Source organism: Carassius carassius, chromosome 45, assembly GCF_963082965.1.
Source record: "Carassius carassius chromosome 45, fCarCar2.1, whole genome shotgun sequence".
NCBI classification, from domain to species: Eukaryota; Metazoa; Chordata; class Actinopteri; order Cypriniformes; family Cyprinidae; genus Carassius; species Carassius carassius.
This window is the reverse complement of record NC_081799.1, coordinates 19,503,541-19,520,200: the sequence shown is the minus strand read 5'-3', so window position 1 is coordinate 19,520,200 and position 16,660 is coordinate 19,503,541. Positions and strand designations below refer to the sequence as shown.

General features: G+C 38.2%; 2 protein-coding genes across 3 annotated transcripts in view; both read right to left on the bottom strand.

Annotated features, from left to right (window-relative positions):
• Positions 1–7,317, bottom strand: part of msi2a (musashi RNA-binding protein 2a) — a 192,925-nt gene extending 185,608 nt beyond the window's left edge. For both annotated transcript variants that reach the window (XM_059539962.1, XM_059539963.1), the window contains exons 1-5: positions 7,137–7,317; positions 6,859–6,899; positions 6,482–6,563; positions 5,121–5,205; positions 1,771–1,812 (exon numbers count right to left, since the gene is read on the bottom strand). In XM_059539962.1, the coding sequence (XP_059395945.1) occupies positions 1,771–1,812; positions 5,121–5,205; positions 6,482–6,563; positions 6,859–6,899; positions 7,137–7,198 (312 nt within the window). In that variant the 5' untranslated portion in view covers positions 7,199–7,317. The remainder of the gene's footprint in view (positions 1–1,770; positions 1,813–5,120; positions 5,206–6,481; positions 6,564–6,858; positions 6,900–7,136) is intronic.
• Positions 7,318–10,142: 2,825 nt separating this feature from the next.
• akap1a (A kinase (PRKA) anchor protein 1a) lies at positions 10,143–15,452 on the bottom strand. Its single transcript, XM_059539668.1, has 12 exons — positions 15,392–15,452; positions 14,231–14,443; positions 13,232–13,980; positions 12,933–13,033; positions 12,564–12,690; positions 12,374–12,480; positions 11,875–12,052; positions 11,141–11,291; positions 10,986–11,053; positions 10,737–10,807; positions 10,334–10,393; positions 10,143–10,256 (listed from the first exon to the last, which is right to left on the bottom strand). Exons 2-12 carry the CDS (start codon positions 14,422–14,424, stop codon positions 10,194–10,196), a joined length of 1,869 nt encoding a protein of 622 aa, XP_059395651.1. The 5' UTR covers positions 14,425–14,443; positions 15,392–15,452; the 3' UTR covers positions 10,143–10,193.
• Positions 15,453–16,660: the final 1,208 nt, after the last annotated feature.

Genomic DNA, 16,660 nt, shown 5'->3' with positions numbered 1-16,660 from the left:
TAGACTACCTTAAATCTTGATAAAGCCAGGAATTACCCTGAAATGGAACAACTTAGCCATAAAAGACATACATTTGTGTCTCACATGAGTTCTAATAATCAAGGACAACTTAAAGCTGCGTGGTGTTTCACGGTGAGCACATGCTAATGTGGCAGACATGAAACCGTTAATCACGCTGCTCAACTCTTCTGAAGACACTCCTGACTAGCTGCCATTTCATAACAAGCTTTCAAAGCTCTTTTAACAACACAAGAGGCCACAGTCCAGGACATGCTATGATCTGTTGTGATATCACAGTGTTACACAACGGCAGCAAAAAGTCTCGGGAGACAACGATCACTTTGGCTACCAAAGACAAGCTTGTGTCTGAGACTCTAACATCTGCAGGAGAAGAGAGGATAGCCATGTTATGTATGGCATTCTCAGACAAAACAGCGGGGAAAAACTCACCTGCAAGTGTAAACGACATCACAAGGGAATTACAGCCCCAAAGCAGAATTTCACTGCTTAAAGTTCTCATTGAAGCCACCACACCTATCCACACTCTCATTCCAAACACAGCGCAGATGATAACATTTCCTTTCACCTCAATACAAACCTCACAAACTTCAAAACTGCAATAACACAGGACAGCTATAAAGAGTCCATAAACAACAGGAGACCTGCAATCATGTAAAAAAAAAAAAAAGTCTCACTCTCTAGCGGACACAGACCTCACACTGAGAAATAAACATAAGCACTACCGTTCAGGCGGAGTGCAGGCAAGATGTGTGACAAGAACGATTAACTGGCTGCTTGCTTTCTAAAATCAATTTTACATGTACAAAAAAAGCCAGTGCAATGCCAACAGATCTGCCTTAAACCTATTACCTTAAGATGCCCTAAAATCCACATTCTCTGATTCACACTAAAATAAATACATTTCTTTCTGTACTCATGTACTCAGCATCATGTTTGGTTATGAAAAAAACAACAGCAGTGAATTATTGTTTATCAATCTTTGTGGTTTAAGAAAAAAGATGCAGCAGACATGATGCCAAGATACAAGATGGAGAAACCGGTCCGTGTCTCCCTGAAATTGACAATTCAGTTCTCATAACCTGCTCTCTGCAGGGGAGTTCATATTGTTTAGGGGGGTCCAAAAAAAGAAAAAAAACAGTGTTGCCTTGGAGCAAAATTTCTTTTCTTTGTTTCAACAGGAATCCTGGGACACGAGGGCCGTCTGAGCCGTTCTTTATGTTCCAAAAGAAAAGGTTAAAAGACCAAAACTGGCAAATAAAAAAGGGGAAAGAACTGTCTGGAAATTTTGGAAAGACTTTGTAGAAATGCCCTGGATCTGAGCACTTTCCTCCTGTCTGAAAACTGAGACGTTCAGCAAAGAAAAAAAAGCTCATCTGTGAGGCACTTAAAAACAAGAAAAAATCCATTATTGATCTTGTTTTTTGTAGGACACAAAAAAAAGAAAGAACCTGCGAGAGTGGACGGCACGTGGGCGGACACTCTGAGCTTTGGACCAATTTAAAGAGCAAAGAGGAAGAACTGCATTAGCACAAAAGTGATTGACACACTGACACCTAATCAAGAGCACTACCCACAAATCCCTGCAAATCACTTCAAATAGACACATGCGTATCACTGACTGACCATATCATTGGTATCTCACACTTTGATGATCAGGTCTGCACCTCAAGGGCTAAAACATCATGAAAAATACAAATATATGTGAATGCTTAAGCAAAAAAGACAATGTCAAAGTTAGAAAATTCTGACCTTGGGTTGAGCACGTCGAGGAAAGGCGACCTTAGGATCAATCTGTGCACAAACAGAAAGAAGAGAGAGAATGATGAGGGGAAAAAATGCACATATGAATGCAGTTATCCAGGCCCAATTCATCACAATACATTTTCATACTTTAAGAAATCATCAACACCATCAACTTTCTGAATTACGAGCATGGATGGGTCATACTGGAATGATAACATTAACTCTTTGGCTTGTCATCTTGTTAATTTCAGTTTGTCTTCCATCTAGTGAAGGTGTGCAGACAGAAGGAATTATCAGAGAAACTATTTCATGCTCCAATGTCACACTGTCTTGCCTCAGCCTTAATACAGATTCTTATAAAGAGGAGTTTCAAACAATCTCATACAGGCAGACGTAGTCAAGAGGAAAAACATAAACAGATCGAAATTGGACTCTTGCAGGAAATTACTTGTCCATGTTCAGCAAGGCAAAGGCTTTAGATTGTAGCAAAACTCCTAGTGTAGATTTGAACGTTTGCCTGAGGGCTCTGCAGCATATAAGTGTGTATCATTACAGACACTGCCTTTCTAAATAAAACGCACACCTACTGCCTGTTTCTTTCCAGATAGAATTCAAGGAGTCATTTTTTGCCTTCTCTAAATGTATGTGTCATCTATATGTTGGCCATTTAAAATATAGATAGGTCAATTCAAAGTGCTGTGCACAGGGTAATTATTCTCTGAAATGACACACTGGTGTCCAATGAACTAAACCTTTTTACTCCCATAACTGACTGAGCTGTGATTGTTATCTACCCAAATCAGGTCAATTAAAGAGATGGATTTTATATGGAAAACCTTCTCTGTGATGAATTTCATGTAGCGATTCGTTTTAGCAATTAGCCTGAGGCTTAACCAATTCAACCTCAATTACTCCATAGAAACAAGCCTGTGTGAGCAGAAACAATATTACGCTTTGAATTTCAAATCAGTAGAAATTAGGACTCTTTTTCCATACAGCCTAAGAGCAAACATCCCATTCTGATGAATGTTCAGATAAATTGAGAAACATTTGTGTAAATGCTGGGTCTGTAAATAAATGTTCCAGATCAATCTGATGTAGGTTTTTGAGTTTATGTATTTGCAAATGGTCCAGTTACACCTGACTGATCAGATCCCCAATTAAATCAATAAGCTGCATCTATGAAGTCGGGACCTAAAAGGTCATCACTAATTAGGCCTATTAGTACAAAATATTTTTGCTACCACTGCTGGATCTTTCCAAAGGTAGGCAAAACCACAGTAGTCCCAGCCATTCAGTCAGACTAACAAAAAAATAATCTTAAAACCTAGCGATAATCTAAATCAAACAGCAGACAGCAGTTATAAGCCAATATGTAATTTAGACTCAAGCACACATTGTGTAAATAAAGTCCTGTGTATTTCCAGATGAAGCAATTACTGAGCTTCTCCCATCTCAGCAGTAACCATTTAATGTGTTAGTGGCCTTTTATTGCTTTCAGATAGAGGCCTAGTTTAGAATGTATTAACAAATGTTTTTTTTTTGGTTGATCCATTCGCAAGAGGTTAGCGCTAAATACGAAAAGAGGCTCAAAACATTTTGCAACTGGATAACTCAAACCCCTTTTGTTGGAATTTAGAAACAACCACATTACATTTGAAAAGTACTCTTAGCTGGTTCCATGTTAAAAATAACCATACAAATGTGAATATTTGGAAAAGTCTAAACATATACATGGAAAAAAACGGTTTCAGTTCACATGATGCTTAACTATTAGTTTATGGTTAGATTAAAATGCGTGTAGACATTCTCCATTATGTTTGACTCGTTCTTCAAAATCTGATCACAGACGATGCATGAGATATTCTTATACCATGTTTAAATAGTGCTCTGAGACAGATCTTAATACCAGGTAAGAGAACACCTGAAGCAGCTTTCATCCAAAATCTTCCAAAACTGATCACTGTATTCTGAACAACACTATGGATATGAGTGCTCCAATAAAGTTCTTCAAAATGCCATATAGGTAGACAGCTCACTAAAGTTTTAAAACAGCCTGTTTTTTTTAAATATGGTTGGTAGATGCATCCACCACCAAAAGTTTCTCTTCAAAAAGACATCACTCAAAGTGTTTACTGTTCTCGTACACTGTACAAAACTCAGCACTGATTGCAGGAGACGAGATAACAACCCCCCACTGCGATAAAAAGCTCACAGAAATCTGATTTCAGCTGAATACAAGCGACACACAGCACAGCCCTGAAACCACACTGCCAGCTGTAATTATTCATTACCGTCAGATTTACAGACAGCGTCAGACACAAGCGTGTTTTTGGAGCACAGAAGACTTGGAGAATGAAGGCAGCGTGTGGCGTAGTCGCTCCAGGTGTTCGGCGTAGTTTGTCTGACATTTAAGGTTTTTTTTTTCTACAAACTAAACGCACTACAGAAATCAACGCACAGCAGAGAAGTGTCATTTTCAGAATGCCAGCACACTGACTGATGTAACTACATATTTCTATTATAAATGTTCACACTTCAAACACTCTAGGGGTCATATTTTACAGTATCTTCATAGTTTGGTTTGGAATTTGTACTGAACAAAATTAAGGAACTTTTTATTTTAAAATATAGAGGAATGCAAGTTTATTATATGAAGACATGCAAAAGGAAATATCAAATCCATATAAATGTGAAGTCCATGAGTCTCGGGTGACTGTGAAAGGAAAGAAAGGGGAAATCCAGAGATGTCCCTTCAGTTCAATGATATCAGGAGTTTATAATGATTAATCTCTGAGTCATTTCCCAGATAAACAAGGAAAGGACACATTTCAGCTCAGAGTCCTTGAGTGAAAGTCAGTCTAAGCTCCATCTCACAGATGCCAGAACTAATTTTAACACACAGCTCTCTGTTAAACAAGGATGGGCCAGTTGTTCAGATGTTATTATTTTTTATAAAAAAGAAAAAAAATATTATATATATTTATAAATATATACTTTTTTTATCATGTTTACGCAACACTAAAGTCACATAAAACCAAGACATGTAAAAGATCAACATATCATAAAATTTACAACACAATTCTGGCCCTAGATGGCAAGTGCCAGTTCAGATTTCTTTCACTCTGGCCCTAGGCCATCCATATTTTTAAGCCTGATATGCAAGCAAGTAAAACTCTGTCCACTCAAGTCAACAACAAAAAAAAACTTTTTAATAATGAGGCAGGAAATAAACAGATGAGAAAGGAAATGAAAAACTCTGTGGGAAAGAACTTCATCTGAATGACATCTGTTTCAGTACACACACACTCTATTCTCACGGTTACAGAAACCGAACATTATGAATTGATACATACCGTCTTGGAGTCTAATTCGTGGTGTGGTTGCGCTAAGACTTTATCTACACTGGAAACATCTGCAAACGTGATGAAGCCAAACCCTCTGTTGAACAAAAACACAAAACACACTGAAGGTCAGGAGATAACACCACAGAAGAGGCAGAAAAATTGTGACAGCATACAAAGTGCTCTTGTATTTGCTGATACACTCAGTGAAGGCAGGGGTGTTGCAATCATTATGACACTTCTAGAAATCTCCACTTGTTGTGAGATAATTACAACGTCTCAATGCTTTAGTGTTTCACTGCTACACTTTTCAAATTATTCTTATGCCCTTTAATAAAGTATTATATATATATATATATATATATATATATATATATATATATATATATATATATATATATATATATATATACATGCATTGTACAAAAACATGAACCACATAAAGTGAACTACAAAATATAATAAACACTGTTTGAAAATATTGGCAGGACAGGTCAGTAATTTACAGAACATCAGATATTTATACAGGGCAAGTGACCCTTTAAGCCCACCAAAACCTAAATGTAAAGATTATTACTATAAATTATAAAGAAAATTATATATTCTATTATCATTTAAGTAATTACATTTGATATGAACTAACAAAGTTATGTAAAAAAAAAAAAAAAAAAAAAAAAAATTAGCAATTACTGAACCGTAAGATATTTCTCTAAGAGACCCCCACACACACACACACACATTTAATATAGTTAAACACTTTTTATTTGTTTGTTTTGTTCTACAAGTCTTAGAAACACCACTCCAGTTCTACAAATACACCATCCTTCCGAATACCGAATATAGCTATAAAAAAAAAAGAATAAATATACAAATAAATAAATTTATTAATCTCAGATTTTCAAATCATTTTCAATACTCTTTCATCAACAATCCCCACTGTTTTTATTTTTATTTCATTTTTTATGTGACTTCTACAGTGACAGATAGTAACAACATATCCTAAATAACTCAAGGAATGATCATTCACCACAAAATATCATTTTTATATATATCTTTACATATTACAATATATAACAAATGGGCTTATTACTGTTTGTGGCCATAATAGGGTCACCTCCCTTATATAGATAACTGTAAATTACGTTTAAAAGGCAAAAGACTGAGATAACGATCTATGATATAGTGTGTGTGTGTGTGTATGTGTGTGATATAATTTAGAAATCACTCAAAGGGAATCTCTCTTTCCGTACAGTCCAGTCCTCCTAACTCAATGGCATAGAATCAGCTTTCTATTGTGTTACTCCTGATCTGCCCTTAACGCAATGTTATACAGAAGAATACAGACAGAACATAGAGAGAGCACGTGTGTTTACCTGGAGCGTTTAGTTGTGGGGTCGCGCATAACCATACATTCTCTGATCTCCCCGAATTTACTGAAATAGTCTCTAAGGCTGTCTGGACACAAACACAAGGACACAAGAGGGTTACGCCGTGTCTACAGTACAAGTGAGCGACGCGCATAAGCCCGCACGCTGCCGTTATAGCCAACGAAGGTCGCGCGCTCCACACTTCGTTGATTATAATGAGAGCGTTCAAGTTTTGTCGCGTCGCTCTCTGTTAGAGTCAGATGACTGGAAATCACAATAACCTTGTGCGCAATGACACACATACAAACACCACAGCTCTCGAAGCATGCCATGGATAAATATACAGCAAAGCAAAACTCCAAAACAGAAGAAATTCGCCTTACCTGGTGAGGTTTGCCAGCTGAGGCCACCGATAAACATTTTACTGTAAGGAGAAAACATGGTATAAGTGACTCCAGATGTCAAAACGGCCATTTCCGTGTAAATACCTCATAAAGAGCGACCTACGCACAGCTTTAGCTGTGAACCGGCTGAAATGAGCCGTTGGACATGACCTTTCAATCAAAACATCAGCAGAACTGCGCGAGAAAGGGCACGCGCTCGTTCGCTCGCGCTGAAAACAGAATCAAACTCAATACACAGACTCGTCCTGTCTTCTTACCCCGGGTCGTGTTGCGAATCATTCGAACTTCCAGAGGTGACTTGACTCGCGTCTGCTTCCATAGCTCAAAGCCCAACCAACTCCAAACACACGCATAGACACACACGGGCACTGCAACCCCAGCTCAACGAATATTGCCGAACCGGGAGCGTTAGCGTCACACGTGGGATCTGTGCGCGGCTCCCGCCCGTGGCTGAAAGCGTCAGCCAACCAATCCGGCAGGGATCTGCGCCTACCTATAACAGGAAACCACGCCCTCTGTTGGTTGGCACCGTTTGACAGAAACCAAGAGTACATTCAGTTCTTCAGTAACAAAGTTTACATTTACGCTATCTTATTTATAAATACAACCAAGAGGCATTTCAAAATAGAAAATATATGTTTAAAACTAAAATTAAGTACTGTAATTCAAAACACTAGAATAAAATCCAGTTTTTCTTTGAGGCACAAGCATATTCTGTCATGTGGGTGATTGTAGTTTGACTTTTTATTAGTGGCAATGTCATAAAATTAGTGAATGTAAGATATAAGAGAATAGTGAGATATATTATAAATGATCAAATTTGTTTAGATTTCAAAGGTTTGTATTAAAAGGTGGAAAGTCATTGTATTCTTTTTGCACCTAAAACTTAAACTTTTATTACTTGAAATAAAGTAAATAAACTTAAAAATATTTAAATTCAGCAAGTTACCACAACAACTGCACCAAAATATATAAAAAACTAAATTAACTAAAACCTAAAAGCTAATAAAAAAACATATAAATGGCTAAAACTTCAACTAATATTAAAATGAAAACAGAATAAAATTGTATAGTATATCAATGATAGTAAAACAACACTGGAGTTGTTGAAACTTGCTTGTTTTTCTTACATGGTGTGGATCTTCCAATTATTTCTACTGTTTTTATACTTGATATTGTTTATCCATAAACTTAAGACATCTTTTGATATGTATGTTAATTTTCTGGAAGGGTGCTGAAAAATTGACACCCCCACACATGCAGGCAATGTATTTCCGAGCCTTTTTTCCCTTTGCTGAGTGAGCATGTAGAATGGATAGATCAGTGTTAGTGTGACATCTGCTGACTTCATTGATATGGAAATGCTCAAATAGGAAGTTTATCAAATGACTGCAGCTCTAGTTTCACTGAACCAGAAAACAAGAGCACTGCTTCCCACTGCCAAATGAGAAGTCTTTAACCAGCCAATAATATCTTTCCTCACTAGTAAATACATAGATCATGCTGCTAATGTTCTAATAAACTTTCTTAAACCCACAGCAGTCCAGAAACGCAGTCTGAAATTGATGTTCCGACTCTGATATTTGATATTAAAATTACTTCTGCTGGTAAAGGGTACATCGTGGAGAGTTTTAGAAGTAGTAAGAGTGTATCCCGTATCAAGAAAAGTAAGCTGCATCATGTTATATGAGCCCAATCTGTGAGGGAGACCCACAGTCACAGTGGCATCTGTGTTTGATTAATGAGTGGATCGTCTGCTTACTGAAAGTCTCATTTTTTAATGCTGTGCATCTGTTAGCTGCCTAACAGATCAATGCGCCTCTTTAGGATGATACACATTCATCAGGCCACTCTGGAAACGGAGAGGCTTTTCTTCTTAGGGAAGAGTTAGGAATAGAAATCTCAAAGTTAAGACTGGAGAATGTGAGAGTACACATATAACAGAATCAGCCGTGACATTCAGCTTTCTCGGAGCAAACCAATCAGACCCCCTGCAGCAGGCAGATACAAGAGCAAGGCCAAATGCAGGGAGCTTTCTGCATCTTTACTGAAGAATGTCAGCAGTCACTTTAAATATTCAGCCCATTTCGGCACACTTTTCCATGATATTTCAAGCAAATCATTGCAATAGAAGTCACCTTTTCTCTACAAAGTGCCTTGCCGTGTAATCTTTCACATGGGTAAGTCAACTGGATGTGTTTCCCTGTTGATTGCCAATAACTCTAGAAGGCAGGTATTCCAGGGCAGGTTTCTGCTTTTTATTTTATTTTTTCGATTGCCCATATTAGAGCAATCACCATCAGTAAAATATATAATGTTAATGTATATATTAATAACCTCACCTCTAAAAATAAACACTATTTTGAATACCTCGCAACCAGCCATTCAAAGCTTTACACTGAGTGACATCTGTTGGCCAGAAATAGCAGGTGCATGTAAAAAAAATTTTCTCAAATCTGTCAGAAAGTATGGACTTTATAAACTCTTCTTTTTTTTCTATTAAGAAGATATTGTGACATACTAAATAAATTAGACATGGGCTAAAAAAACTGACATTATTTGCTATGGAGGTTGGTACTCTTTAAAATAGGTTATAAACCATGCATTAAATGTTGATTTTGAGACAAATATGGAGAGATTGATTGTATCCTCTTTCTCTGAGCTTTTCTCTCCTTGAATATACTTCAATATCTGCCGTGCAGGTTTTTCAGGGAAGTATAAAGTCATTATAAGCACTTGACAAAAAAAAAAGCACACCATGTTCGTGATATCCACAGATCTTTTACTTCAACGGTAGTGAGATGTTTGGCGGCATCAGCATGAGAATACAGAGCACTGGATCGTACAAGTTCATTTGAGCAGAGGATCATAATGCTCTTGAGTTCTTTCATGCTTTACAGTAAGAGAGCACAACACTGTCCCCACCCTTATCTTACAGAAAAGAAACAAAATGCAAAGACGAATAAAAAAAAATAAATACATCTAATATATACTTCAATATCAAAATACCTGAGTGCAACACAATCTGTCAAACCATCTGCATTCAAGAGATAATCTTAGAGAACAGTGAAATATTAGCACCTGTTCACATAAGCAGCTTTGGTTTACTCTGCAATGCATTCTGGAGCAATAACTTAATTCAATCATCATTGAAATAACATCAAATAGCATAATATTAACCATTTAAAGAGAATTCTTCAAAAATGAGGCCTCTAACAAAATCTTCATACAACAAACAAATAGACAAAAAAGTGGAATACATGATTTACTGTGCAAAAGGGTGTTCAAGAGAGAATAAGAGTAAAGCTGTGCCATCACTGCATCTCGAACCAGGTGCAAAACCCCTGATCAGCCATTAATCTGTTCACCAGAACCACCTGCAGACATAAAGCACAAAAGTAACGGTTATACCTGAAATGTAAAGATTTAGTAAATAAAAATTAGATGTACACACCTCGTCTCCTGCCTGTTTCCACATGTGCACCAGAGGAAGGCCGTCTAGACTGCCTGTCACCTGATCATAAACAACATCCGTTATGTCTGAATTGTTTTAGAACTTATGAAAATGTTCCTCAGCTGTTTTTGATCACCAAGTGCAGAGCTGATGATGAATTAAAATGACATTTAAAAAATAAACTTAAAAAATAAAAAACAAACAAAAAAATGGTTTAGCTGTACGTCATTTGACTATAAACCGACTGTGAACATTCAAATGTTCTGGTAAACAACATTTCAAGTAATAATTTTACGTCAAATTGCTGAAAATCTCCAGCCTAGTAGAATCATTCAATAGAATGGAAATAATCAATAAATACAAAAGAGAAAGCTGAAAGACAAATGTGTTTTCTTGTAATAACCTTGATGATTAAAGCCATATTTGCACTTAATTCCTCCAGCGCTGTTTTGGCCTCCAGAGAAAACTCCTCTCCTATCAAAGCAAACAAATGGCTTTTTGTTTTTAACATATTTTAGTATTTATTATTTTATTTATTTGTCTGTTGTTGTTTTTTTACAAAATAACACAGTACTGTATATTTTTAGTACACATCCATAAGCAGCAGCACATCTCAGAATGCTTTTAAATCATAAACAGGTCAATGTTTTACCTGGCAAAGGAGTGATATTGTCCAACAGAACCTCTGCTGCCTGGAATGGCAATGTTACAAAGTCTGACCTGTGAAGAAAATCCTAAAAATATCAGCTTGAACTCATTCCAAAACGATTACAGACAAATAATCAAACCAAACGTAAGCCACTTGACCTGATCTGCCTGAGGGTGGCGCTGTTCACGGTGTCATAACCTCCTTGATCTACATATCTGATGTGAGCTGTGCCAAACTCGCTGTCATACTGGATGACCTGGGCTCTCTGCCAGCCACTTCCTGTTACCGGAGCTGCACAGACCACCCCCACTGACAGAGGCAGACAGAAAATAGACTGACTTCCTCAAACTAGATGACAACAAGAAATCCAAATTATTTTGAGAAATGACCACATTGCCTCCAATGAAACCTAATTATAATTTGACTTGCCACAATTAGAGCACTATTTCATCAAATTTAGGACATATACTATCAGAGATGATGTCTATCTGTGTGTGTGCGTATATACTGTACATATGTACAATATTTTCAACAGATAATAATAAGAAATATTTACTGAGAACCAAATCAGCATATTCAATTGATTTCTGAACCTTATGAAGTTGGTTGCTGCACACTCAAATACATTTCACAGTGTTGTAACTTTACTGGTATTCTAAAATATGGGAAATGGTAATAATATAGAAACTAAAAGAACTGTCATGCCAATAAAGCTGTGCTGATTCTAAATCTCTCCATATTTTATGGAGGATAAAGGCAAAACCATAACACACTATGGTAGAGACAGATGTTGTGTTGTTCCTATTGAAAGCATTTGCTAAATGAATACATGTAAATAATTTATTCTCCACATTGAGATCTGTGTGTTTCAGTAGGGGTCTATATACAGTACCTTCGACAGGGGTGGGCAGGCTGGGACATCCCGGCTGAGAGTAGCAGAGCTGCAGGTGCTGAATAAGGGTGGGAAGGGCCTGATAAGATGGATGTTTGTGCTGCTGAACGAACAGATGATGACCCGCCTCCACCCGAGAAACGATCACCTCCACAAACACATCCTGAGGCAGCAGCAGCTATGGAAACAACAGAACACTGCACAAGGCTACTCTCACATTCAGGTTTACTAAACACTAAATTGGCACCAGAAGACATTTCAAGTCAGGATATTTAACGTCACTTTTTAATGTCAAAGTTGGCATGATGTGCCTTAAAGCACAGATGTCCCACTTAAATTTCAGTTTGTCCCTCACACAAAGCTATTGCACTATTTGAGAAAACTTGAAATTTAAGTCGTAAGTCATCTTATCTTTTTAGATCTCTCTTGTGATACTTTCATGATGTTTCTGTGTTCCAAGTCATTGGAATTGAATTAATATGAATTTAAGAGTCCTCACCCAGGATGTGATTGGCAGGCAGGGCAGAGGAACACAATTAGTCAGATCCAGATCTTTAAACTTCTTCCTGATGAGTGAGAGAGCATCATCCACCTGCTGCTGTGAGCCTGGATGAACAAACACAGATGTGAATTAAGCACTGGGCATCTGCATGGAGTGAGGTATCCATCATCATCAATGGAAAACTTACCCTGGATGTGGCAGATTTGAATCTCCAGAGTGAAAGGCAGGGTGGATACATAGATCTTTGCTCCAGAGCTCTGCTTCAGGAAATTCATGAACTTCCCCTGCTTCCCGATCAATCGGCCAACCAGATGCTGCAAAGGACAACAAGTCTTTCTGTCTCTTATGGAAGTCATGTCATTCATCTTATATCAGCACGCACACACACAATGCATGTAGGCCTCTATATGCCCTGTAACATGAGCTCTTCTAATACTTAAAGATCATGTATCTTTTCTGTTGTGGTGCATACCTGAACACATTCATACACACTTCTTTTAATAAGCTAATATTTAAACTATATCAGTATGTGGGTGTGTCTGTGGGCAGAGCTCACCGCTGGCACCTCTATGTCCCAGAAAATGATGTGTGGGGTTGGAGGAGGAGCCAAGCTGCTCAGCTGAGTGTCAGCACTAATGCAGCTTTTAACATCTGAACCTGGAGACGAGATCCATGCGGACATTTTTACTGCTTTGTTATTGAAGTATATCAAGTCTGACTTTATAAGTAAAAAATAATAATAAAATACATAAACTATGCACAGGCCTACAAAAAAAGTCAAAAGCCAGTTTATTCATTTCAGTAATTTAACAGGAGCATAACTGCATGAGTTTGGGGAGTAAATGTTTCATGCACCTCTCAAGGCCTCCTCCTCTTCTTCTGTCCCCTTGAGCATACAAGGAGTCATTCTGCTCTCAATGCTGACTGTGTTTGCTTCTGTGGGGGTCATCACAAACCCTTGACCTTCCTCAGACAACTCTCTGGTCAGCCCCTCTGCACCGAATGCATCCTCTGAGAAGCAGGATCCACATCCAGAATCATCTCCACCAGAAGATCCTAAATGGCTGAGTAGTTTTCCCCTGAAAGAGCTGGCATCCTGAAGGCATCCTCTTCTGTTGTCATCACAGCTGAATGATTCTTGTGCAGGAAACTGAAATCCAAGCTCACGGGGATCACAGTGTTCCTGGTTTTTCCAGTTCTCTGCTGCTGGGTCTATGACATGTTGGACCTGAACAGAACCGATCTTCTCCAGGTTCAGGCCTCCATCAGGGGTCAGGTTGCTACCATTATGACTGTCCAAGCGGACAAGACCTGACTGCTGCTCTGTTAATGTGTGAGAGTCCATGGCAAGGTGATCTGAAGAGAGACAAACCAGATCAGACTCAAGCCTAGAGTCATCTTCACAAACTTCTCCACAGTCTGGATGACTTTCACCAGCAACACTGTCCTTTTCTTGCTCCGTTTGGAGAGTCTCAGGGAAGCGAACAGATACTTCTCCTTCTGGCTCGGGTCGAACTCCCTTGGTGAGGCCTGTTTTGGAAGAGGTGCTGGTAAGGTTTTTGATTTCAGGGGATCCTGAGTTGCTGTGGTCCATGTTCAGATCACTGCAAGAGAAGAAAAACAGAAAGAGTTAGAGTGTCTGTTTTCACTCTGGAATGCAAATCTGTCTGTTATTTCAATGTGTCTTACTTGGATTGGTCAAGGTAAGTTTCAGGGTAACTGGACATAAACAAAGCTTTTAGTTTTTTTTTACAAGCTTCTAATAAACTGTAATTTAAAAAAGTATAAAAATCAACCAAGTATGCATTCTTTAACAGACGTAGACGCAACTCATGTACGTTTAACATTACTGACCTTTCCCCAAAAATACTGGAGTCAGCAGAGGAGGAGTGAACAGGGCTGCTTCTGTCCGAACAACACACGGTCTCTTTAGTACAGAGAGGATATGTCGTTGTCCTCCTCCTCCTCCTCCTCCTAAAGCTGTACCAACACCACCCCAACAGAGTCAGCACAGAGACGGAGATCAGCGGCCTAAACGACAGCACCATCCTCTTTCCTCTGATCCCACTGAGAAACACAGAGATCGAGAGGTCAGCTACATCTAATAAGACCATCCCTAGTCTTGAGTGGCACTAGACTGTAAGAAGAGACATAGGAGCTCTGAGGGGGATTGAGTCTTGACACCAACACTTCAGCAATAAAAGACTGAACCAGAGCAATCTCATTAGCAGCTCAAATATCCCAGCAACACATAATCGACACACGCAGCGCTGTTAAATACAGCTGTCACCATGACATTCACCACACATCTTGATTTCAGACTGCTCATGAGTATCAGTATCCAAAAAATTTTTTGTTTACAGTCTTAACAATTCAAGTCAATAAGACGATGTCAAGCTTAAATTAATAATGTATGAGTACGTGGAGAATTTCATTATAGCAATAAGTGTTGTGTCCCAATAAAGTACATTAAAAACAATATTCAGAATAAACCTTCATCCTTCTAATCCCAAAACAAACCTTTTTACTCTATCATTAGCCAAGAGCAGCTGCTTTTGCTAAATGTGTCAATTATTTATTTTGTATATGTAGGGATACAGATGAATCCCACTATCAAACTGACTTTTCTAAAGTTGGTACGTTGGCTAATCAACTGCATTTTTATTGAATTGTATGTAGTCAGATGAGTTGGAATGAAAACATGCAGCCATCAAATTCAGAGGAAATATGAATTAAGAAAATAGTTTTAAAACTAGTTACAGAGTCTCAATCATTCAGTGATTTTAATAATATGGAAAATGCTTAAGTACACTATGGTCCCAATTAAATAATGAGTTTACCTTTATGGGGTCAAAATGAGGTTTAAATCAATTTTAGTTTAGCGTGAAAACACGCTGAAAGCCAAATGATGCATTTAACTAATCATCACATGCGCCACCGAACAAACAAATCAGAAAAATATCTGCATTTTACATATTATAACACAAGCTTCTGTTTGATAACTTTTCTGCTCACCAAGGTTCAGCGGTGCTGGTGTGTGCGTGACGTCACGGGAGCGCACGTGTGTTCGTGAACGCAATCAGGTGATTTAATTATGTAAAATTTAACTAAATTAAAATCTTCATTATAATGTATTTTTGATTATATGTATTTCGATGCAAATGAAAAATATATTCTCTACAGTCTCTAAACAGTATGCTCACAATGTCAAATGAAGAAACGTTCATGCGTTCATGACCTCAAGGTTAGATTATTGTAATGATTTATTGGGTGGTTGATCTGCACGCTTAATAAACAAACTCCAGCTAGTCCAAAATGCAGCAGCTAGAGTTCTTACTAGAACCAGGAAGTATGACCATATTAGCCCGGTCCTGTCAACACTGCACTGGCTACCTATTAAATATTGTATAGATTTTAAAATCATGTTTATTACTTATAAAGCTCTGAATGGTTTCAGTTTTTAAACAAGCTATTATTGCACTATAGTCCTTCACATCCGCTGCGTTCTCAAAACTCAATTTGATAATACCTAGAATATCAAAATCAACTGCAGGCGGCAGATCATTTTGCTACATACCTCCCAAACTCTGGAATAACCTACCTAACATTGTCCGGGAGGCAGACACACTCTGTCAATTTAAATCTAGACTAAAGACCCACCTCTTGAACCTGGCTTTCACATAACTACACATTCAAATCCGTTAAAGGATTTTTTTAGGCTGCATTGATTAGGAAAATCCGGAACCCGGAACACTTCCCATAACACACAATGTATAGTACTTGCTACATCGTTAGAAGAATGGCATCTATGTTAATATTAGTCTGTTTCGCGTTGCCACCAAAACCAGTCTGTATCCAGATCAGATGGTGGATCAGCACCTAGAAAGGACCTCTACAGCCCTGAAAGACAGCGAAGACCAGGACAACTGAGTCCCAGAGACAGATCCACAGTCAAGACCTTGTCTCCTAGACAACCATTGGGACAAGACCACAGGAAACAGATGATTCTTCTGCACAGTCTGACTTTGCTGCAGCCTGGAATTGAACTGCTGGTTTCACCTGGTCAGAGGAGAACTGGCCCCCGACTGAGCCTGTTTGTCCCAAGGTTTTTCTCCATTCTGTCACCGATGGAGTTTCAGTTCCTTGCCGCTGTCACCTCTGGCTTGCTTAGTTGGGGACAATTAAATACAAGCATTTTCATTGACTATTTAAACTGAACTGAGCTGGATGATGACATAATTAAATTCAATGATGAACTGCCTTTTTGCTTTATTGACACACTAT

What these genes read in the sequence shown, in the direction of transcription:
- akap1a (XM_059539668.1), bottom strand. Translation starts at nt 14,424, where the DNA reads ATGGTGCTGTCGTTTAGGCCGCTGATCTCCGTCTCTGTGCTGACTCTG. An exon ending in GGGACATAGAGGTGCCAGCG is followed by an intron (nt 12,691 to 12,932) that starts GTGAGCTCTGCC and finishes TGTCCTTTGCAG; the next exon opens with CATCTGGTTGGCCGATTGAT. An exon ending in TCAAATCTGCCACATCCAGG is followed by an intron (nt 12,481 to 12,563) that starts GTAAGTTTTCCA and finishes TTGTTCATCCAG; the next exon opens with GCTCACAGCAGCAGGTGGAT.